This window comes from Macrobrachium nipponense, chromosome 5 (genome assembly GCF_015104395.2).
Source record: "Macrobrachium nipponense isolate FS-2020 chromosome 5, ASM1510439v2, whole genome shotgun sequence".
In the NCBI taxonomy this organism is placed as follows: Eukaryota; Metazoa; Arthropoda; class Malacostraca; order Decapoda; family Palaemonidae; genus Macrobrachium; species Macrobrachium nipponense.
Window position 1 is genome coordinate 54,105,144 of NC_061107.1, and position 25,231 is coordinate 54,130,374.

Here is a 25,231-nt window from a genome sequence, read left to right on the forward strand (position 1 = left end):
TACTGTATGTCAGTACACCGCCCACTACCAGGGAATTGGCAAACAACTAAGCAAAGAAGCTCAATTTTATTTATACCAGCTTCCAATGAAGGTCGTAAGCTGTAGCCTTCCATGAATTTGGATTTCGTCGTTCGCCGAGAGTTTACAGTACCTTTGGTGAAGTATACTTTGATTCTTTTGTCATAGCCATTCACCATTTATTAGCCAGTCAGGTGTAATTAATAGTACTTTGACCAGTTTAGGGTTTTCAGTTTGTTATTTTTAGCTCATCTATTATTGCAGCAAAGGCTGCAATGCAGGGTTAACTCCAGCTAAGTATGATTCCCATTTTGTTTGTAGTAGATGTAGGGGTCAAGTTTGCACTATTGACTTAACTTGTAATGGGTGTATAGGCTGGGATGAAAGACAATGGCAGTTTCTGTCTTCTTACTGTTCAAAGCTAGAAAAAGATAGGAAATGTAAGGCTACTGCTAGGTATGAAAGTTTATTAGCTAGCTAGTAATCTTCCTCTGAAGTGCCTGTGATTTCTGTTTTGTCCCCCAAACCCAGTCTATCCTCTTTTCCACCTAACCCTGTTCCTGCCTGCCATGCTTCCAATCCAGGTGCCATTACCATTCTCGATGCAAAGTTTGAACATAAGTTTGAGCTGTTGGCTAACTATGGTTCAGCTAAGGGAGTCAGTGCTTATGCTTCTTGATAAAGAAAAAAGTGAAGTGCTAAAGGAGGAGCTGGCTGTCTGTCCCCCCGAGTCTCCTAGGCGAAGGTCCCTGACATACTCCCCCCGCACCTGGGAGAAGTCATACAAGAGGCCCGAGGGAGGTTGGGGGGTTCTGCCCACGTGCAGTTGGGCCTCAGTTGCACCTGTAGGTGTTTCCCAGATAGCAAAAGACAACTATTGGAAAGGTGTCTTGGACAGTGGTCATCGTCTTTCTCCAAGCTTGGATTCATCAAGTCTGGGGAAAAGATTTGCAGTGGACTTTTCATGTAGACTTTTCTTGTACCCCTCTTGTAGTGTGTGGGATAGCACAGAGACCCTTTCTTTGGAAAATTCTCCCGGTAAACTTCGGAAGGAGACTTTTTCCGACCTGTAATGAGACATAAGTGCCTGAGTTCAGTGTGCACATCAGCACCAGTGTCGTCTTTGGCTCTTCAAGCTATACTAGTTCCAGTTTCTGTAACTTCTCGCTCTCCGGAACAAGTTAGTGCACAAGATAATGCTTTAACTCACAAGTGTCCTAGGACGCCAGGGTGCAATTTGTCTCTTGCTGTGGCTCCTGTATGTACTGTTTCTATTAGCTGCATCTCTGTGTCCGAGAGGATATCGACTCTGGATCCCTCACTGGCGCATGAGCGCCCTTCAGTGCCTGAGACTTCGATGCTTCCAGTGGCATAGGAGCACCCATTAGTGCCAAAGCTTGCTTTATCTCCTGCACCCAAGTCTCTCGCGGTGCCATTTTCACCCACAGCTCCTCATATTTCGTTTCTCCTTCGGTTGGCACGGCTGACCCTCATTTGTTTCCTGCGTCCTCTGCGGAAGAGGAAGAGCTTGTTAAAGAAGACCGACGGCTTATGGAGCTCTTTTGCGATTTTTCTTGAAAAGTTATCCCAACTTTTTCAAGCCAGCTACTCCTGTCTCTCCTGCAACAACTCTTCAGATGAGCAAAGTTTCTTCAGATTATCGTGATCTCCTTCAGTTAGTGCTTTCTATTTCAGCCAAAAAAGCTATGAGTGAGGTCGAAAGTTGGCTAGCAGACAAGAGAACACAAGGGAAGGCTGTCTTATCTTTCCCTCCCTCTTGCCTGACCAAGAGAAGACATTTGTATTATTTCACTGGGGAGTCTCCCTCTTTGGGTGTTTCTGCCTCCGCCCAAGGGGACTTCTCAGTACAGGTAGCCCTCGGTTAACTGTGGTATCAGTTAACGGCTATCCGGTTTTACGGTGCTTGTCTAGCTACGTTGTTAACTGGATTTTCAGTGCCGATCTCTGGTTAGCAGCGCCAATCTCTGGTTAATGGTGCCAATATTCAGTTAGCGGTGCTGTTAAGCTGGTTTTTAGTGCTGTTATTGCTGATTTTCAGTTAGCAGCATCGGCTGGGAATGGAACCCCAGCTTTACCCGGGGCTTCCTTTACATAATTATAGAGTCTTCTCGGAGATTGGCTATTACGGCAGTGAAAGTCATGTTTTCTTCAGCCGAGATCGACCATCTCCTAAATCTGTATAAAATATTCAAAGTTATTAGTTTTATGGACTGGACTATTGGCTCCCTTAGTAAGAAATTTCAGGACGCTTCTTTGGCAATTTCTCTATCTGTGTCTTTTGACCTCTTAGGAGTTCTCTTGTGCTTAGACAGAGGCATTAAGCAACAGTTCCTACCAAATCACTTCAACCTTTGCGATGTACATCCTTAAGAAGTGAGAGTTTGGTGCTCCTTCTCGGCTAAAGGAGTGACTTCAGTCCAGAAATCAGCTCTTCGGTTCTCACAGCTGGTTTGCGAATTATTCTTTACTCTGGATGTTGTTAGTGGGATTGCTTCTGACTTGCAGAAGTCAACCCAGGATTTGCTCTCCCAATCATCCAAGCATTCCAGGGAGACTGTCTTTTGTCCCTAAGTCTACTTCTCCCTTGCAACGGTTACCCTTTTGTGGTGGCAAACAGATAGCAACCCAAGTCATGAGGAAATATCCCCTTTCCAACTAAAGCAGTTAAGAATTCGTCCACCAAGCCCACACCTAAGAAATGAGAACAGTCTTTCCCATGCAGCAGTAGGTTCCAGACTCCATTGTTTCTGGCAGCGCAATGGGTGGTAAAGGTCCTAAGAGTGGGGTACTCTATTTCATTCGTTGACTATCCACCCTTAGTCAAGCAACCCACCACCTTGATATTGAACTATCTCGGCTCAGAGAAGTATTCCACTCTGGCCAACGAGGTGTCTTCTCATTTTCTAAAAGAAGCAATCAAAATAGTGGAGGACCCACAGACCGAAGGCTTTTACAATCTACTTTTTGTAATCCCGAAGTCTTCAAGTGGCTGGAGGTCAGTACTAAATGTGAGTGCGCTGAATGTTTTTGTCTTGAAAACAAAGTTCAAAATGGAGACAAATTGCTCGATTCTTGCTTCCATCCACAGAGGGGATTGGATGGTCTCCATAGACATGCAAGACGAGTACTTCCATGTCCCCATTCTTCCTGACTCAAGGAAGTACCTGAGATTTGTCTTCAAAGACCAAGTATTTCAGTTTCGGGCCCAATGCTTCTGTCTGACTATGGCACCACAAATGTTCACTCGTGTTCTGGCTCCTCTGGCAGGTTGGCTACATCTGATGGGGGTCAATATTGCCCTTTATCAGGATGATTAGCTTCGCTCTTCAACAGAACTAAGCTGCATGGGAGATCTACAAAAGACTTTGAAGTTAGCTCAAGAACTTGGTCTTCTAATCAACCTTCAAAAATCCCAACTAGTCCCAACTCAATGGATAGTGTATTTGGGAATGACTCTTGACCAGGGTTGTCAAACTCAAACCCTTTCGAGGGCCAATTATGCACTTGGTTATTCTTGAGGGCCATCAAAGATTTGGTAATTACTTATCCTTATTCCTTATGACTCATTAATTAAGATTTGTAATAAAAGAGCCTTATTATAAGTCGGCAAATAAATTTTCCTCAGTTCTAACAGTTATTATAGTAGCTTGAGTTGAAAAATGTCTTGGCACTTCGCAGGCCACTTAAGACCATCCTGTGGGCCATGAGTTTGACACCCCTACGCTAGACTTCTTTTTCAGGCTTTTTCTTCTCTGAAGAGAGTAGAGTCATGTGTTCACACAGTAGACAAGTTCCTATCTCCCAGAGTGCTCTGCCAGAAATTGGATAAGCCTTCTCAGAACTTTATCATAACTCCATTGAACAGTTTGTTTTGCTGGGCAGACTTCATATGAGGATCCTTCAGTTTTACCTTTGGTCCAGTGGAACAGAAAAAAGTTCTCAGACGACTTGTCTTCCCGATTTCGCTAGAAGTCACACAGCATCTGCTTTGGCAGAGATTGGAAAAAAAGACTACTGGAAGGAAAGTCCTTTTCCCCTCTGAACCAGAGCTCAACTTGTTTGCAGATGCATCTGACATACGTTGGGGAGTGCTGCTGGGCAACAGGGAAGTCTCGGATATGGAGCTCGGCTCACAAGGCTTGGCATGTCAACCTGAAAAAGCTGACAACAATCAGTCAGGGGTTACACGGTTTTTCTCCAGAAGTCCGAGGTCGGATGGTGGCAACAAAATAGCACTCTCGTACATTTACAAGCAATTGAGGGACCCACTCTTTCTCTCTCTTCGAAGCAGCGAGGGACCTTCTCCTTTGGGCCCACAAAGCTGGTGACAAGGTTCGTGCAGGGTAAGGTGAATGTTTTAGCAGATCAACTCAGTAGCCACAACTAGGTCATTCTTACAGAATGGACTCTTGAATCCAGCGGTCTGCCTAGATCTTTGGAAATTGTGTGGGAAGATCGATGATCAACTTGTTTGTGACCGCCAAAAATCATTGGCTTCCACTTTATTGCTCTCCAGTGCTGGACCCAGTGGCATGGTCAGTGGATCCCATGCTTCTGGACTGGTCAAACAAGGAACTTTATGCCTCCTTTCCACCCCTAGGAATGATCAGGGAGGTGTTACAAAAGTTCCAGTCACACAAGAATGTGACATTGATCCTCATAGCCCCTTTCTGGCCTCTCAGGGAATGGTTTCCGGACCTGATAAGTCTGATAGCAGATTTTCCCAGTTACTCCCCCAAAGGCAAACACTGCTCAGCCAACCACACATGCAGAGGTTCCACCAACGGTTATCTACTCTGGCTCTGACAGGGTTCAAACTGTCATCTGACTCCTCTGTCTAGAGGATCATGTCTTCTACAGTCAGATGATATAGGGCTATGCTAAGTTCAGTATTCAGGCACAGAGGATTAGATTTGTCTTTGAATCAAGACTTACCAGACTTGATTAAGTCTTTTGATAACTGCAAGTGTAATGATGCTCAGCAGGTATCATGGAATTTGGATGTGGTCCTGAAATGGCCGTCTCTTCCTCCTTTTGAACCTCTAGCTTCTGCCTCACTCAGGAATTTGACCAGAAAGACACTTTTCCTGATTGCCTTATTCTCGGCCAGAAGAGTGAATGAAATTCAAGCTCTAGATAAGAGAGTTGGTTTTTTCTAATGGAGGTGCTTTATGTAGTCTCATTTACTTTAGGCTTCCTCGCTAAGGAAGAAAATCCTACAAAACCTTGGCCTCTTTCTTTTGCCATCAATAACTTGTCTAGTATAGTAGGAATGGAAGATGAAGAAAGGACTCTTTGTCCAGTGAGAGCTCTGAAGTTTTACATTCAAAGGACTGAAAATATTAGAGGACCTTCCAATAGCTTGTGGTGCTCTGTTAAGGACCCCTCACATCCTCTCTTTAAGAGTGCCCTTTGGTTTTTTTTTTTTTAGAGGCCTCATTCAGGATGCCCATTCCTAGATAGCAGTGGAGGCTCTACCTGTATTGAGCGTAAAGGCTCATGAGAATAGAGCCGTGGCTACATCTTCAGCCTTCAAATATAATCTTTCATTGGCTTCCATTCTCCAATCCCCATACTAGAAATGTAAGTCAGTCTTTGTGAACCACTATCTCAAAGAAGTGGAAACTATTTTTAACGATTGCAGTACTTGGGTCTGTTCGCGGTGGCTGAATCTTAGAGGAGTCTGGGGGTACTTGGTTCTGGATACCCTCCAGAATCATTGGTAGGGTGGTGGTTTTTAATATTTGGTGTTGATAGTTTTGTCGTTATTCTGGCTTTATGTTGTTCATGGTAGTGCACCCAGGGCAGGGGCAAAGTCAGTGCTTTACTAGGGCTTGGTGAATTCCTCGCTGTAAGGCCCCCACTATGTAGTAGGTGACCCGGGTCTAACACCACACTTCTACTAGTTGAGAGTAGCTGCACCAGAGGCAGTTTTGTCTGCTATAGCTCTCTTAACAGGTAAGGAAACAACAAGCGTTATGCTAATGCTGACAAAATTTTCCTATTTGCTTGCTTTTATCAATTATAAATGTTATAGATTTTCATCCATGAATCCCAACTCCTAGTAATGTGGGAATCAGCTATGTAATTACTCGGTAAGTTACTTAAAAAAAAAACATTTTTATAATAAAATAATGTTTTATTTATACTTACCAAGTATTTACAGAATGGAAACCCACCCTCCCCTCTAATGAATGATGAGGCATAAATAAAATTGAGTTTCCTTGCCAAGTCGTTTGCCTATTCCTCGGTAGTGGATGGGGTACCTACTTACACCGAGACAAAAGAATCACTGCCGCAATTTTCAAATTTTAGCTGCTGGTACTTAGAAATTCTTAGATATGTAATTCCTTGGTAAGTATAAATAAAACATCATTTTATTATAAAGATATAATTTTTGTCCTTTTATAGATTTGCATAGGAAAGCCACCAGATTTTACGCGACTCCTGTTGTCCCAAGAATGATGATTATGCTCAGTGCAAAGCCAGATGTGACAAAACAGTAACTCAACCATGTCAAATAATCATTTTTAATATGATGATCTTTGTTGATGGTGTAGTGCTACCTTATCCTGAACAATTAGTTCCAAAGAAAAAGAATTGGTAATAGGAATAAGAAAAAGTTGAAATTGGACATCTAAGGTCCTGTATGGGGTTACAACTTACCTTGCCTACCACACCATAGGTAGTATTCAAGGTAGAGTGCAGAATCCCTCAAGTCCCCAGCTACACTGCTTTTGCCTTATTATTTTTATCTGTAGTCCATAATAACTAGAATTTTTTATAGTGTAGTCTTTTGTTTCATCCTCCAAGAGTTGTCTTTCCATGGTCTACCAGGGCTCCATGGTGATCGCTGGCGGGGTATTGTCTAAATGATAAATACTATAACACAAGATGGACTCAGAGATAAGAGGGCACTTTCCCTTATCTTTGGTAAAGATGTACTTGGTTTATTTCCATCATCAAAACTTGGTAGAAGTGACTAATGCGCGTGCACAGTCCACCATATTGTCAACAAACATAATCGTGCGGGAACCAAAAAGGGATTACTTTTTTGTGGTAAACACAGCACGGGTTGTGCATGTACCAGCGCTCTGAAAAATTAACTTTATTCTTTGTTTTTATTAGTGAGGATCATGGAAACATGAAGAAGCTAGTTAAGTGCATAGTTTTAAGTTTGATTTAAAGTTTTAGTAATAAACTTTTGGAACTGGTAATTAAATTGTTTGTGAAAGCTGGAAACTCTGTTTCCTGTGAACACATGGCCAGCGATTAACCCTTAAACGCTGAGCCAGTATTTCCGAAAGTGTCTCCCATATGCCGGCGGCGTTTGGGAGTGAGCGCCGAAGCTGAAAAAAAAGTTTTTTTTCAAAAAATCACAGCCAACTTAGTTTTCAAGATTAAGAGTTCATTTTTGTTTCCTTTTTTTATCATTGCCTGAAGTTTAGTATGCATCCATCAGAAATGAAAAAAAAAATATATATAAATATTAGAATATGTGACAGCGCAAAAAAAATTCATATATAATTGTTTACAAATCGTGCTGTGAGCAAAACGGTTAAAGCTAATGAGTTAATTATTTTTTCTTTGTATTGTACACTAAATTGCAATGATTTTGGTATATAACAAATTGTAAAACGATCAAAGCAACACAGAGAAAATATTAGCACAATATGATGCATGAATTCGTAACACGTGGATGTAAAAAAAAGTTAGTTTTCAAAAATTCACCATAAATCGAAATATTGTGTTAGAGACTTCCCGTTTGTTGCAGAATGAAGGTAATTGAGTGAATATTACTAGACTTTGAGTGTTGTAGCTTACAATTGCAGTTTTCGACCATTTCGGTCGAGTTAAAGTTGACCGAAGGTCAAATTTTTTCTATATCGTAATTTATATGAAAATATTTCAAAACTGATAAGAGCTACAACCATGAGTATTTTTTGTTGTTTTCTACATGAAATTGCGCACATTTTCATATATAAAACTTTATGTAACGGCTAATATAAAACAGTGCAAACGTTACGACAATTGGACGAAAGAATTTAGATTTTTTCGGCAGTTACCGCGCGGACGTAAGGAAAAAGTCTTTTAAAAAATTCACCATAAATCAAAATATTGTGCTAGAGACTTCCAATTTGTTGCAAAATGAAGGTAAATGATTAAATATTACTAGAATGTAAGAGTTTTAGCTTACAATTGCGTTTTTCGACCATTGCTGTCGAGTCAAAGTTGACCGAAGGTAGAAATTTGGCACCTATTGTTATTTATATGAAAATATTTCAAAACTGATGAAAGCTACAACCATGGGTTGTTTTTTGTTGTATTCTACATGAAATTATGCACATTTTCATATATAAAACTTTATGTAACGGCTAATATAAAACGGTGCAAACATTACGATAATCGGATGAAAGAATTTCTGATTTTTTCGGCAGTTACCGCGCGGAAGTAAGGAAAAAGTTTTTTTCACAAATTCACCATAAATTGAGATATTGTGCTAGAGACTTCCAATTTGTTGCAAAATGAAGATAAATGATTGAATATTACTACAATGTAAGAGTTTTAGCTTACAATTGCGTTTTTCTACCATTTCAGTTGAGTCAAAGTTGACCAAAGGTTGAAATTTTGGCACCTATCATTATTTATATAGAAATATTTTAAAACTGATAAAAGCTACAACCATGGGTTGTTTTTTGTTGTATTCTACATGAAATTGCGCACATTTTTATACGTATATAAAACTTTATGTAATGGCTAATATAAAATGGTGCAAACATTACAACAATCTGACAAAAAAATGTCTGATTTTTTCGGAAGAGTTACTGCACAGACGTAAGGAAAAAGTTTTTTCAAAAATTCACCATAAATTGAAATATTGTGCTAGAGACTTCCAATTTGTTGCAAAATAAAGGTAAATGATTGAAGAGTTTTAGCTCACAATTGTGTTTTTTTACCATTTCGGTCGAGTCAAAGTTGACCCAAAGTTGAAATTTTAGCACTTATATGTAAATATTTCAAAACTGATAAAAGCTACAACAATCGGTTGTTTATTGTTGTATTCTACCTGAAATTACGCACATTTTCATATATAAAACTCTATAACGGCTAATAAATAATGGTGCAAAAATTACGTCAATGTGATGAAATAATTTCCGAGATGTGTTGCTGATGCTTTTTAGTGCGAGAAGAAAGAAATTTGCGCATGCGTGCCTGGGTAACACTTGTAAACAAAACAACAGCTTGATCCGTGAACTCCCAGCATTCTTCAAGGTGTGTGACTCAAAAGTTTTTGCCAAGTAGGCCTATAACTATTTTTCCGCGAATTTAAAAAAAAAAAGTTTTGCGTCGACGTATCATACGTCAATTAAGCACTCAACAGGATTTTAGTTGACGTTTAATACGTCCAATAGGCATTTAAGGGTTAATCGCTGATTGGTAGTTTTGAAAAATGCATATTGTTCATAAATATTTGTTTTTCTTATTAGATGTTTGAACTAAAAGAAATTTTCTACAATTTATCTTTAATATAGAAAATCCTTTCAGATTATATGATGTCGAGCATAATCTAGGCAGTAGCCTACATCAGATTAAGTGAGAATATCTTAAATTAATTTAATAGTGGGTGTTGTCTGTAGCCTATAACCTAGGATTGCATATTCTTAAAAGTGTAAAGTAAACAATCTGAATTAGATAGTAACATAAATTACGTAGAGGTCATGACAAACATCCAAGAAGGTTTGATTTTCCTATACCCTAGCTCAAGTAAAACACTTTCTATAAGGGCTGAGAATAATTTTTTGTGGCCCACATTAAAAAGACAAATTCCTCATTCCTTTTGTAGGTCACATGGTATTAGGAAAGTAAGTACATTGTTGGCCTTCTTCAGAAATGTCCCTTTTGAGGAAGTCTCTGAATGTACAGATTTTGAAGAAGTCTATGAATGTACAGAATGGTCATCAGTGACAGTACGTACTCTTAAAACATTATTACTACAAGCAGGTAGAGCATCCTTAATTTCTGCCGTTGTCATAGAGTCGTCGTCCTCCTCCTCGCCGCTGCTAGAGAACTCCTCTTAAACGATGTTTTGTTGCATGGCCTCCAACTCCTTCAGGTCATCCGTCGTAAGCTCCTCTTGGTGCTCCTTGAGAAGGTCATTGATGTCTTCCTCGTCGACGACCAGCCCCATGGACTTACCGAGTGCAACAATCTCGTCAAGATCTGGTTGCGAAACAGTTTCAGGATCGTCAACTGTTTCTGAATCTTCAGCACCAGCTTCACCCACGTCGAATCCCTCGAAGTCCCTGGCGGATACGGCATCAGACCAGAGTTTCCTCCACGAGGAATTCAAGGTTCGTCTCGATCACAACATCGAAATGCTCCTTCCAAAATTTACACAAGGTGAAGTTTGTGGTATCGGTGATGTCGAAACATCTCTTGAAAAGATGTTGCGTATACAGCTTCTTGAAGTTCGATATCACTTGCTGGTCCATGGGCTGGAGGAGAGGGTGGTGTTAGGCGGAAGATAAAGAACCTTGATAAACACATACATACTCCGTTAGGATATCTTCCTCGAGGCCAGGAGGGTAAGCAGGGGCATTGTCCAACACCAGCAGACATTTCAGAGGGAGGGGCTTCTCTCCCAAGAATTTCTTCACTGTCGGGCCAAAACACAGATTTACCCACTCGGTGAACAAAAGTCTTGTTACCCAGGCTTTCGCATTAGCCCTCCACATCACTGGAAGCTTCTCCTTTAACACTTTGTGGGCCTTGAAGGCTCGAGGAGTCTCGGAATGATAGACAAGTAGGGGCTTCACCTTGCAATCCCCACTGGCGTTAGAACAGAGTGCGAGCGTAAGCCTGTCTTTCATAGGCTTATGCCCGGGTAGCTTCTTCTCTTCCTGCGTGATGTACATTTGACGAGGCATTTTTTTTTTTTTTCCAAAGAAGGCCAGTCTCATCACAGTTGAATACTTGCTGAGAACTGTAGCCTTCCTTAATCATCATCTCGTTGAACGTCTTTCGTGTCCGAGCTGGCCGCCTCCCCATGCCGCACCACCGAATGGATGCCAGTCCGTTTACGGAATTTCTCAAATCACCCATGCGAAGCCTTGAACTCTGGGGTTGGCGTTGATGTCCCTTCTCCTCCGTCGTCTTCGGCCTGGGCAATCAAATCGCCGAAAATAGCACTGACCTTGTGGCAGATTGCCGTCTCCATTATCGTAGCGCCAGTGATTTCTGTCTTTTATCCAGACAAGAAGAAGCCTTTCCATTTCATCGTGCACGTGGGTCCTCTTGCTGGACAAAATAGTGACGCCCTTGGAAGGTGTAGCTGCTTCGATGACATCCTTCTGCTTAAGGATGGTGCCTATTGTCGACGGATTTCGGCCGTATTCCTTGGAGATCACACTCAATCACATACCAGCTTCATACTTCTTGATAATCTCCATCTTCGTCTCCAAAGAGAGCATCCTCTTCTTTCTGTGAATTTCAACTTTCTTGGGACCCATGACTACTTATATACTGTATGTAATTATGTTATGTAGTACATATACGTATGTAGTAAAGTTTTCACACAACACGATAAAGTATACTACAACGAAATCACTAACGAATTTACGTTAATAAACAAAATCGTTAGAACGAACGAATACCGCGTGCGTACGTTATAGATGATGCCGTGCAGTGGCCGAAGAAGCACGCCGCTACGTAGATGCATCATGGGAGGGATGCTGACCAATAGGAGAGAAGGATCTCAAGGTGGTGACTAGCATCAGGAACCAGTGGGAGAGCGGGAGGATGGTGGCGAGTCTACTCAGTTGGCGGCGCATGAGTTTCAAAATTGTTATCGGTGGTCCGGGCGAATCTCGGACTTTACAGCAACAACCTTTCGTATCTTGAACAATTTTCGTATGTAGAGCCGTAAAATTTTTCGTATTTGCTTTTGTATCTCGAGTTTTTCGTAAGTTGAGCCTTTCGTATCTCGAGGTACTACTGTACAACCAAACCCAGCAATGTTAGATAACACCTCAGAACTACACACTATAACATAAATTAATGTTTAGTGTTTTGTTCTTTGTTACCAAAACCAGAGGGGTATTTAGAATAAAGAATGGGGCTTGAACTTGTGGCTTGACCTCAGATCAGAAATGATTTTTCCTTTGGTCGTTGGGATTAATATTTGAGAACTTGAGCCTTTTCTTCACCTGTCAATTTCATTATAGTAAAGCTCCTTGAGAATGAAACAAGCAGCTACACTATCAAAAACAGGTTTTGACATAAGAAAGCCTATTTTTGGTAGCTGCTGTCAAGTCCTCAAAACCCTCCCACTTCCTTAATGAAAAGACAAGGAATTTGGGCAAGGGTTCATCCTACATTGATCAACAGAAAGTAATGGCTTCTTGGTTCCTGCATTGGTATGTTTGTTGACAATATGGTGAACTGTGCATGCACATTAGTCAGTTCTTCTTCTAGCAAGTTTTGACGATGGAAATAAATAATACAGCTTTGCTGAAGATAATGGAAATTGCCCTCTTATCTTTTGAGTCCATTATATATTCCATCATGTGTTATAGTGTTTATCATTACGACGCAATACCCGGCCACGAGACCACTAAAAGAGAATTCTTTGATATTAGTGTGGTCACAATGGAGCTCTGGTAGACCATGGAAAGGGAACTCCTTGTGGACTCAACAGCGACTACTATAAAAAGGTTTTTATGTCAAAACCTGTTTATTTAGTCCACAGTCAAGTACTAGTGTAATTTCTAACTTCTACTCCACTTTCTTCAAATTATTTGGCAGTTTGGTGCTTGAGGTTGTCCTGATAAAGTACAATGACTTTGACAGAGGATACAGTTTTACATTTAAGACAAGGGTTTTGAAACTTTTGATGCAATAGTAAGGAGGCATTGAATGTTTAGAAAAATGTTGTGGTCTACTTAGAGAAATGTACTTTGTATATGGGAAATATTTTTATTTATTTTTACAAATATCTTTACTTGCAGTTATTTGAACGAACTATAGCTCAGTTTGACAAGCTACGTAAAAGGGAAGCCTTTTTGGAACAGTTTCGTAAGGAAGCAATGTTTACTGATAACCTGGATGAGCTTGATTCATCTAGAGAGGTAGTACAACAATTAGTAGATGAGTACATTGCAGCTACAACTCCTGAGTATCTGAAGTGGGGCTTGGACCAAACTACATCGGAATCATAGGAAGCACTTGACGGTTTGTGTAGATTGATATTTTTTGCTTAAGGATTAAAGTAATGTGTGAACCAAGCTTTTCATTACAGACAGACCCATCTGTCGTATTGAAGCCGTATGTTCAGTCTTGAATGAACTTACTATGGGCAGATTATGATGTTTTCTCACATTTTATTGACTTTTTAAAAACTTAATGTAGCTTGTAAGACGTTAATAGTTAATTTCTTGTAACTTTTGTCTGTTGGCTTCCTTCAAGTATTGCCAGCATTTCATTAGTACTTGTTTTTGTGAATTTCACCTTGGTCTAGCAAATGTACATAAATAAAATATTTTACGTGACTGCACAGTGGACTCCCGCTAGATTGAGGTTCAGCATTCATGGTTTTTTCTGTGAAATATCTCCCAATATATCATGGCGAAATTCACTGATTCGTGGATTTTTTCCGAGAGAAATATGCACTTATCTCTGTTTTCACATAAGTGACTTACCAAACAATTACATTAGCTGTAAGCTCTCTTACCTGGCAGTCGAAAATTCAAACTTCCTGGCGGTGGCGATGATGCTGCCCTCGTTCGTATAGGTGATACAGGTCCCACCCACTTTTGGGAATACCCGGTACTGCAGAGCTAACTATTGTCAATTTGTTTTCTGCCGGCCACAGAGTAACACCTGTGGTTATTTGTTGCAGTCAACTTCCGTCACCATATTGGATTGTATCTTTTTGGTGATGTACTATTTCTTGGTTGGTATTGTTTCATCAGTTATCTGCCTTGTTATTAGCCAGTTTTTTGCGAAGATGTCTGATGCTAGTTCATTGTCATGTCAGTTAGGTTTTGCAGTAGTGGTGGCAAAACTAGATTAGCTAAACTATGTTACTATCCGCACTCCATATGTGTTGAGTGTAGGGGTCAGTGCTGTAGCAAGGAATTAACTTGCGAAGAGTGACGTAGTTGAGATGAACAAGGTTGGAAGACTTTTCAAGCTCATTTGGATAAAATGGACAAAGATAGGAAGAGGAAGGCAGCTCTTGGAGCTGGTAGTAAAGCTAGAGTAGAGACAACTCCTGTGCCGTTAGAGGCGAACTAACCATCACATCTTCTCCACTTTTGTCTAATATATCACCTATTGATAGTCCTCCAACTTCAGTACCAATTACTCCAGTCCAGGTATCCCATGTTTCCGATCCCAACACCATTTCCATGTTAACCCCTTACTAGATTAACCCGAGATATATCGTTATCAGTGTGCTAAAAATTTTGGACTTACCACGAGATATCTCGTTGAAAAGTTAAACGTGAATATTGGGCTAATACGAGATTTCTCGTGGCTCAGTATTGTTACAGCAGGCTTCTCGGAGATATCCTCCTCCATATATCATACGTTTGGCAGTGGTTATTTGCTGCTGGAAGTCGTGATTACCAACGATATTTTCTGTATTTTTCGTGCAGACGACGCGTCATTAGTAGCGCTTCATCAGCCATCTTTGACCTTTGTTTTTTTTTTGTTTTTGCGTATTTTTGCCTAAATTAGGTAAGCTTGGTTGCATTATTTGTCATCTTAGACTGATTATATGTTATATTATTGATTCATCGTGTTGCTGTTGTGTCTTGTTAGCTAACCCCATGAGTATTTTGTGGTATATAGAGTAACCGGTGATCTTGAGAGGTTGTTCGTTCGTTTGTACGTATTTTATATCGTATTTTCGCCAGTTCTAAGTAAATTTGGTTGTTTATTTGTCATCTAAGACTGTTTATATGTTATATTATTGACTTATTATGATGATTTCGTGTCGTTTGTTTGTCTCTTGACCATTTTGTGATACGTCAAGTATAATTTTTTCCAAGGATTTTTTTTTCTTTTTTTACGATGAGTACGCACTATTTTACTAGCTCTCCAGTGGTGACTTTTAGAATCTTCTGTATTTCTTCATTGCAGTTTTAGGTAAGTTTCATTGTTCTTTTTTTTTATTTTAGACTGTTTATATGATATATTGTCGAGTAATTTGTTAGTATCTTGACTATTTATTTATTATTCTAGCCTTTATTTATTTTTATTTTAGCCCTGTTATGGCAAATTACCATGACAACAGTGATACTGAGGAATCATTTACAGAGCTTGAAAGTTCTGGCTCAGAAGGCGACGATTCAAGCTTGGATGGATTCCAGTGACGATGACAGCGATACCAATACAGATACAGATACCGTAATGGATGAAACACAATGGAGGAGAATCGCAGATTCTACTGCCCCTCCACCCCTCGATTTCCATTCACAGGGACAACAGGTCTCAATATCCCAGGGAATATTGAAAGTATGTCGCCTTTAGATTTTTCCATGTATTTTTTGATGATGAACTGATTGAACTTATTTGCACTGAAACCAATAGATTTGCTGAGAATGCAATGCAGACCCAAATACGTGGCATCCTGTAACTCCACCTGAACTCAGAGTTTTCTTAGCACTAAATACTTTGAAAGGAATTGTGAAGAAGCCTGAAGAATCCTTGTATTGGTCTAAAAAATCCACTTCTTAGAACCCCAATTTTTTGCTGAAACTATGCCTTTCAAAAGATACAAGAAATCAGGCAGTACCTGCATTTTTCTGATAATGAAGCATACGATGCAAATTCGCATCCTAATCCCAAACTGAATAAGATATATCCTATTTATGTGCACTTAGAAAATAAATTTAGAACTGTCTACACCCCACAAAGAGATATTTCAATTGATGAGAGTCTCTTGCTATATAAAGGAAGATTGGGATGGGTACAATATATCCCATTGAAGAGATCAAGATTCGGCATAAAGTTCTTTATGTTATGTGAAGCGAGTACAGGATATGTGTGGAGTTTTTTTATTTATGTAGGTAAAGGAACACAATTCGACCAGGATTTCAATGAATTGCCTAAATCCTCACAGGTTGTAATGACTTTACTGAAACCTCTTTTGAATAAAGGCTATTGCCTTACAATAGACAATTATTACACCAGTCCTGAGTTAGTGGATATTCTAGTAAAATGTAGAACAGATTGCTATGGCACTGTTAGAATAAATCGAAAAGACCTGCCAGTTTCATTGAAAACTGAAAAGTTGAAGAAGGGGGAAATGTCTGCTTATCGTAGAGGTAAAGTTAAGGCCATGAGATGGAAGGATAAAAAAGATGTTGTTCTACTCTCCACAGTTCACAATAGTGATGAAGTTGAAATTGCGAGTAGGAGAGGTACGAAAAAGAAGCCCAAAGTTGTAGTAGACTATAACCACACAATGGGTGGTGTGGATAAGTTGGATCAAAACTTGGCAAATTATCCTGTTCCCAGGAAAAGAACAAAAAAATATGACAAAAAAGTTTTCTTCTTCCATCATCTAGATCTAGCCCTTTGGAATGCATATCAGTGTTTCAAGATGAGTAATGAAAATTGCTGTTCATCTCTCAAATTCAGGTTGGAAATAATTGATTCAACTCTGAAGAAGTATCATGCTGAAAATCCCTCAAACAAGACCAGGTAGACCATCTATTTCAGCGAATCCTACCCCCGCTATTCAGGAAGGGCATTTTCCAATTGACATTCCTCCTACACCCAAAAAGAAATTTCCTACAAGGCAATGTGTTGTTTGCTCTCTAAGAAAAGGGATAATAATGGAAAACCGATCAGACGAGAGTCTCGCTACATGTGTGAGATATGTGAAGTTAGTCTGTGTATAACCCCTGCTTCAAATCATACCATACAAAATGATTGGGAAATACACTGGTTTATGTGAAGTGAATTTTTTTTTTTTTTTTTTTTTTTTTTTTTTTTTTTTTTTTTTTTTTTTTTTTTTTTTTTTTTTTTTTTTTTTTTTTTACCTAAATGAAGAGAAATATATGATTTTGTTTATTCTAATGGTGAAATTTTTTTTTATTCAAAAAATGAAATGAAAAAATACTTTTTATCAAAATGAAGTGGAAAAATAAAAAGTTATCAAGCATCAATATGATTTTTATTCAATTCTTATTATCAAAATTACTAAAACGAAGCATACGAGATATCTCGTGATAGAATAAAATGATTATAATTTATACGAGATAACTCGTTATTGGCCATAAAAAGGTCTCAAGTGGAGTTTCTAAAAATTACAATTTTACATAAAATAATCACAATTTTCTGTTGAAATCAAATTAGAATAGTCTAAACAAGTTATATTTTAATTTAATTCAATAAAACAATTAGATTCTTTTTGAAACATTATGTTGAAAAAATAAGTATTTTAAGGGGTTAAGAGTCCAAAATGGAGAAGAAATTTGAGTTTTTGGCAAATTTCATAATGGATTTAGGGATGCCTTTTTGTGCTTTTGTAGAGAAGTCAAGTGAAAAGGCCAGTGTTGGGCCAAGTGTCGGTGTCGCGTCTGAAAAGGCAGCTGTCCTTCCCCCCATTTCTCCTGGAAGAAGGTCACTGTCCCGCTCCCCAGCACCTGGGAGAAGACATACTGGAGGTCGAAGGGAGACTGGGGGGGTTTGCCTACGGTCAGTCACCGACTCCGTCAACATAGTTGACTCGCGAGTGCCTAAGAAATGCCACTGGAAAGGCGTAGATGTCAGTGACGTGCAGTTTTTGTCTGATTCGGAAGTGCAGTTACCGGTGTCGAGGCGACAGGTGTGGAGTGATTTACTGTCACGTCCATTGAAGAGACATGCCCTGTGTGCCAGAGGTACGTCTCCTCCTATTAAGAAACCTAAGGAGCACTGGAGCCCACATCCTTTGTGCAGTTTCACTCCGGACCAGATTTTCCGTGAAGATCATCAGTCCTCTCCAGATAGTTTAGCTTCAGATGAAGTTAGACACTCATGTGCAGTACAATGCTTGCGATGTCAACTCTCCTCGTCTTGTATCGATAGGAGTTTTGATTCGTTCGCCTCATACGACTCGTGTCGTTTTGACTCCCAGTAGATCGTCTTCGAAGAAGAGCCATACGACAGCCACGACTTCAACTTCGACCAAGGATGATTCGAAGGCCAAACCTTTGATAGAGGATTCTTCTTTGGGCCCTTTTAGACATCAGCTTCAAGAATTAATGGTCTTCTTGAAGAAAGCAATGAACCAGACTGAAGAAGAAGACAGGATGTCTTCCGTCCTGTCAGAAGAGGAAATGCAAGACTAAGAATTGAAAGCTTCTTCAGCATACTCTAGTTTGTTAAGGTTTCTTTTACTGACTTGTCCGGACTTTTTTGAGTCAGCCTTGCCTTCTTCTCCTCCGTTGATGTTCGTGGAGGATGGGAGATCAGCTCCTCCGGGTTTACCGAGACCAGTTCTCTCTCAGTCCTCGAAGAAAGCCCTGAAGGAAGCAGAAGAGTGGCTTGCAAAGAAGAGGGATTCAGGCAAGGCTTCATTTGCCTACCCTCCGTCAAAGCTTCAGAATAAAACCTACAGGTTTTATGCGATGGGAGAAGTTCCTTCTTGGGAGTATCTTCCTCCTCCCATGGAGACTTCTCTGGCGTTGTAGACTCGCACAGAAGAGCAGCATTCCCGGCTGCAAAAGTGTTGTTCTCCTCACCCGAGTAGGATCACCTGGTGAAGAACTTGTACAAAGTGATCGAGGTCACTTCAGTTTTCTGGATTAGACAGTAGCAGCATTAGCCAGAAAAATAGAAGATTGCCAATCTCTGGAAGAATAATTCTCTGCAGACTGGCTCAATGTTTTGTCCTGTGCAGACAGGGCAGTGAGAGACGGTTCAGAGGAATGGGCCGCTCTCTTTACTATGGGAGTACTCAAAAAGAGAGAACGGTGATGCTCCTTCACATCTTGAGGAGTAACCACAAACTAAAAGTAGGCGTTGTTGTTCTTCCCCTTGAGTAAGTCTCACCTGTTCCCGGAAGAAACCATTCAACAGGTACTGTTGGACCTCGAGAAAAAGTCTACCAATGACCTTCTTTCACAGTCTGCAAGAAGGCCTAAGGAACCTCCAACTACGGGAGCTAAAGCTTCCCCTCTGCAAAAGCACCCCTTTTGAGGAGGCAAGTCGAGGTGGCAACAGAGACCAAGGACTAACCTTTGCCCAACTTCAAAGTCCACCAAGAAACCTCCCTTTAAAACAGCGGAGAAATGAGCGAGAGGTCCTTCATACACCCGTGTGGGGGAGACTCCACTACTACTGGGAAGAATGTAGTCGGAGAGGAGCGGAACAGTGGGTAGTGCATGTGCTTCGAGAGGGATATGCGATCCCATTTATGCAAGATCCTCCACTGTTCAATACACCCATCTGTTTGACAGCGTACTCGACAGGGTCAACAAGAACTTTGGCTTTAGCCGAAGAAGTAGAAGAGCTTATCAGCAAAGAAGCCATAGAGGAGGTATCAGACAAGAACTCCCCTGGATTCTACAACAGGCTTTTTGTAGTCCCCAAAGGATCAGGGGGATGGAGACCCATGTTGGACATAAGCGCTTTGAACTTTTTTGTCCGGAAGACGAAATTCCGAATGGAAACCAGTTGATCGGTGATGTCGGCCCTCCAACCGGGCAACTGGATGGTGTCTCGACATGAAGAATGCATACTTCCATGTTCCATCAGAACTCCAGGAAGTTTCTGAGAGTTGTCTTTAAGAAGAGTCTTCCAGTTCAGAGCCCTCTGCTTTGGACTGTCAACTGCCTCTCAAGTATTTTCTTGGATTCTTGCTCCCCTATGGAAATGGCTGCATTTGATGGGGATCAGTAAAGCTTTTTACATAGATGACTGGCTCCAGAGAGCCAGATCCAGTCATCATTGTGTGAAGGACTTAAAGACACTTACTTTGATGCAACAATCAACACAGAAGTCCCAATTGATTCCAACTCGGAGGATTCTCTATTTAGGGATGATACTGGACTCTAGCATTTCGGGCTTTTCTCTCCCCGAAGAGGATAGAGTCCTGCCTGTCGACAGTCCAACAATTTCTTGTTTGTCCGTCCTGCTCAGCCCTAGAATGGATGGGCCTCCTCAGGACCCTGGCTTCAGTGGAGAGTTTTGTCAGGTTAGAACGTCCAACATGAGGCCACTTCAGTTCTTCCTGAAAGCAAATTGGTCTCGAAAGACACAACCAGACTCGCTAGTCTTCTGTTTGATGGAAGAAATAAAAGTGGATCTTTGTTGGTGGCAATCGAGGGAAAGATTACAAGAAGGATTTTCCCTAGTCATGTCAAACCACGACCTGCAGTTCTTCTCAGACGCCTTGGACAGCGGATGGGGAGCCCTTTTAGGAGACAGGAAAGTATCAATGTGAAAGAATTAAAAGCCATACTCTTATGACTACAAGTGTTTGCCCTGCTAGTCACTGGAAGGAAGATAGGGATATATACGGACAACACCACAGCGTTGACATATGTACAGAAGCAGGGAGGGACCCACTCGTTCTCTCTCAACAGAGTAGCTGAAGATTCGTTCAGGGAAAAATGAACGCTATAGCAGATGAATTGAGTCATGTGAATCAAGTTTTACCGACAGAGTGGACTCTGAACAAGAGTGTGTCAGGACCTCTGGAAGCTATGGGGAAGACCATCAATAGACCTGTTTGCCACATCAAGGAACAATCGCCTCCCTTTTTTCTGTTCTCTGATTCCAGAATCACTAGTTTGGAGAACAGATGGAATGCTGTTAGATTGGACAGGACTAGACGTTTATGCTTTTCCTTCCTTCGGGATGATAAAAGAAGTATTAAACAAACTTCAATCACACCATAATGTGACAATGACCCTTGTAGCTCCATTCTGGCCCAGGAAAGAGTGGTTCCTGGACCCTCTTAGTCTGCTAGTGGACTTTCCCAGACTACTGCACAAAGTCCATCTCTTCTCAGACAACCCCACTTCAACCGGTATCACCAAGGATTGTCCGCTCTGGCCCTGACAGGATTCAGACTGTCAGGAACCTCATCTGAGCAAAAGGTTTTTCGCGAAGGGCGTCAGAAGCTATTGCTAGCTGCAGAAGAGGCTCTTCTGCCAAACTCTACCTGTCCAAGTGGAGAGTCTTTAGGTCATGGTGCAAACGATATGGCATCTTTTCTTCTGAAACATCTGTAACGGAAATCACGGATTTTATGTTATTTCTGAGGGACTCCAGGAATTTGGCCACTTCGACTATTAAAGGATATAGGGCCATGCTTACATCAATATTTAAGCATAGAGGCCTCGACATCTTGTCAAATCAGGACATCAGCGACCTGATCAGATCCTTTAGCTCCTCCAAAATATTCAAGCCCGACGAAGTGGAATGGAATTTGGATGTAGTTTTAAAGTGGCTCTCTGGTCCTTGATTCGAACCATTGAATTCGGCAACCTTAAGAATGTAAATAGGAAGGCACTATTCCTAGTCGCCTTAGCCACAGCAGGAAGAGTAAGCAAGTTGCAGGTGATGAGTAAGGAAGTAGGTTATGCCCAGGGCAATGCAGTTTGTTCATATGTAACAGACTTTCTTGCGAAGAATGCTATTCATGTGCTGAAAGTGAAGACACACTAGCTTCATGCAGTAGCAACGTCTTTGGCTTTCAGACAAAATATGTCTCTATCTTCCATTATGCAAACAACATTCTGGAGGTAAAAATCGGTGTTTGCATCGCACTATTTGAAGGAGGTAGAAACTGCTTCCGAAAACTGCTTTAGATTGGTGTTGGGAGAGGAAGCATAGGGGGGACCTGGTTTTTTCCCTCTGCTATCTCCTTGCCTTGGATTTAAGGTTATTGAGTTTTTGGGAAGCCCTGGGGTACATGTACCCGAAGTACCTGCCAGGTTTTATGTATGGTTAAGGGTATCACATGGTTTTTTTAGTGTAGGTGATAGTGTTGTGTTGTTTTATCTGGTCTTTGCCCAGGGCAAGGGCAAAATTATTGAATTTTTGTTAATCATCGGTGTACTTCCATGATTGCAAAATATCACCATTAGTAGGGACGACCCTGGCCACTACTACCGTGTCTCCTACATGTGATGAGGGCGCCGACCAGAGGCAGTATCTACCTGTAGTTGCTCTCTCACAAGGTAAAGGTACTGCAAACATTATACATAATGTGAGCACATGATTATTGTTGTTTCCATAAAGCTGTCTATATACCCACCTCTGGGTAACGTGGATTCAGCTAATGTAATTGTTTGGTAAGTCACTTATGTGAAAATGATATTTTTATAATGAAATTAGGTTTCACATATACTTACCAAACAATTACATAATCAGAGCCCTCCTTCCTCCCCACATATGGATATTGCAGCTCAAGGAATTTACAATAGTTAGCTCAGCAGTACTGGGTAATCCCAAAAGTGGGCTGGACCTGTATCACCTACACGAACGAGGGCAACGCTGCCGCCGCCGCCAGGAAATTTGAATTTTCGAATGCCAGGTAAGAAAGCGTACAGCTAAAGTAATTGTTTGGTAAGTATATGTGAAACCTTATTTTATTATAAAAATATCATTTTCATTTTATTTTTGTGACCAAATACATTTTTATGATAAAAAAATTACTTTTTTCAAATATTTACTGTATAAGAAAAAAAATTTTTTTCTCTCTCTCTCTCTCTCTCTCTCTCTCATGACGACACCTATTGGTTAAAGGAGTTGGAAGTAGCCAGTGACAGTGCTTGTAGCTTGATGCTTTGTATGTACTCCCAATTGTGTATGAGTTGTCTTTTTGTTTCTCTCTCTCTCTCTCTCTCTCTCTCTCTCTCTCTCTCTCTCTCTCTCTCTCTCTCTCTCTCTCTCTCTCTCTCTCTCTCTCTCTGAGATAAGTGAGAATTTTCAATTAAGTAACTACCTAGTGATTGCATAGCAAAGAGTTTCACTTTCCCAGTAGTTAAAATTCTTAAATTTGTGGGTCCTGCTAGTTTTCTGTTTTGGGTAGGTAACCGTGCCCCGCCAACTCTCAGGGAAAGAGAGGAACAACTTGGCAAAGAGTTCAGTTTGTTTCTGCCGTCTGATGGCGACACGCTGGTTGTTGGTTGGAGTTTTGTTTTGAAATTCTTAACTTTTCTGGTTGCTTTTCCATCGCATTATTTAGATAGTGTTATGTTCTCTTTAGAAACAGATTTCAATTTTATTATACCCAATTTGACTACCTATTTTGAGGATATCGGACTCAGGTTTGTCTTGCTGTAGATATTGTGTTCAAGGCTGTGATAAATGCCTGACCAAGGACTCTTATGATTTGCACACAATGTGCACAGATTGCTGTAGACAAGTTTGTTCATTTGATTTGAGATGCTCTGGATGTAATAACTGGGACTATAGGAAATGGAAGACGGAATCTCATTTGAAGAAATTGGCTAGAGATTAGAGATAAAAAAAGGAAGGCAGTTGCTTGGACAGAGTCTAATAAATCAGTAGCTAGCCAGGAATCTTCTGAATTTAAGTCCGATTCACATGCTCCTATTATTTCTTTGGTCCCCATTCCCACCTGTCTTACTGGTCCAGTCTTAAAGCAATAATTGACAAGCAATTTGCTCTCTTAGTGGAGACCTTGAAGCAAATTGGCTCATCAGTGAAAGTCCCGGTGGACAAAGTGAATGTGTCAGAGCGCCCTGTAGTGTAAAGTGCTAGTGAAGTGTTGGTGGAGGAGGTGGCTGCTTGTCCGTCCGATTCTCCTAGGCAAAGGTCACTGCCATACTCCCCTAAACTTGGGAGGAGTCAAACTGGTAGCTCAAGGGAGGTCGGTGGGGGTCTGCCCACGGTCAGTCCCCTCCTTTGTTCAACCTGCTGACATATCCCAGGTTGTAACCAAGAGCCGATGGAAAGGTCTCTCTTTGGATGCACATAGTTTGCCCAGTTCAGGGGATTCTTCCCCTAAACGTCAGTGGTGCTTTGTGGATAAGTTTCATCCTTTAAAGAGAAGTGCAGTGGAGGTATTGCTCCCTTCGGCTGTACCTGTAAAGAGGTTTAAGGTTCATGAGCGCTCATTGTGCAGTCACTGGTACAGCCCGGAATGTTTTTCTTTGGATTGCCACTCGGATATTGATGCCCCTTGAGCGCCCAAAGCTCGTCAATGTCTCTGCAAGGGGGTTTCTTCATCTGGTCTTCGTCAAGCACCCGACAGTGCCCAAGCTCCCAGTGACTTCTCCCCACTCCCATGGTTAATGTTGGAGATTCTGGCATGGGTTCCATTCAAAGTCAACTTGATAATATTTTGTGTCTCCTTAATTAACCCTAGATAGGTATCGTTATACCGCCAAGCTGTAAAGGTGCGGTAGAGTTGAGCTCGACCCCGGCTCCAAGAAAAGTTTGTGAAAAATTTATTTTTGCATTAATGATTTAGCTTTTATTTGCTAAAAATAATTCAAAGCTTGATAAAAACTACTGAAAAGATAAATAATACCCATCTACAAATTAAATATTTATTACAAATATATTAAAAAAATAAGTACTATAAACAAAAATAATTTACAAAAATATTTACCAAAAATAAAAAATTTGTTATATACACAAAAAAATTGAAGGAATCCTTCCTAAAACTACAATTTACAATGTGACTGATAGAATAATCTCATGTTATCCTAGTACAGAATTATCTAAAAAAAAATCTGCACTAAGATTTAATTTACTGTTATACAGGGGCCAAATCTAAAGGTCATTTTTTACCCTCTTAGGTTCACCATGAAAATTTCTTATAAAAATCATTGTAGTAACTATTATAAAATATGATTTCTGGGCTCAGCCTGTGTCGCTCCGTGAAATGCTTCCTTTAGTATTCATTTCTAGGTGTTTTTTACTTATCTAATTATTTGCAGATTTGCATAAAACTTTTATGGTGGCTTGCTGGATGTTTGACAATTATTTTGCAGCTATAAAATTAAAATTCTCACCCAAAAAAATTGTTCGAATCTAAAGATAATTTTTTGACCTCATAATTTCATGAAAATTTCTTATAAAAAGCATTGTATCTGTTATTAAATATAATATTTATGCATGAAGATATACCAAAATATCACAAGTTCTATAGTGAACAAGAATATATAGAGATATGCCAACTTACCTACCTTTCGGGTATGTCAACAAAATGGCC

At 40.4% G+C, this 25,231-nt stretch overlaps 1 protein-coding gene across 1 annotated transcript in view; it reads left to right on the top strand.

The window, feature by feature from the left end:
* Positions 1–25,231, top strand: part of LOC135215332 (tubulin gamma-1 chain) — a gene marked incomplete in the record, with an annotated part of 244,554 nt that overhangs the window by 204,367 nt on the left and 14,956 nt on the right. Inside the window, 1 exon segment of the mRNA XM_064249891.1 lies at positions 13,047–13,269. Within this exon segment, the coding sequence (XP_064105961.1) occupies positions 13,047–13,256 (210 nt within the window).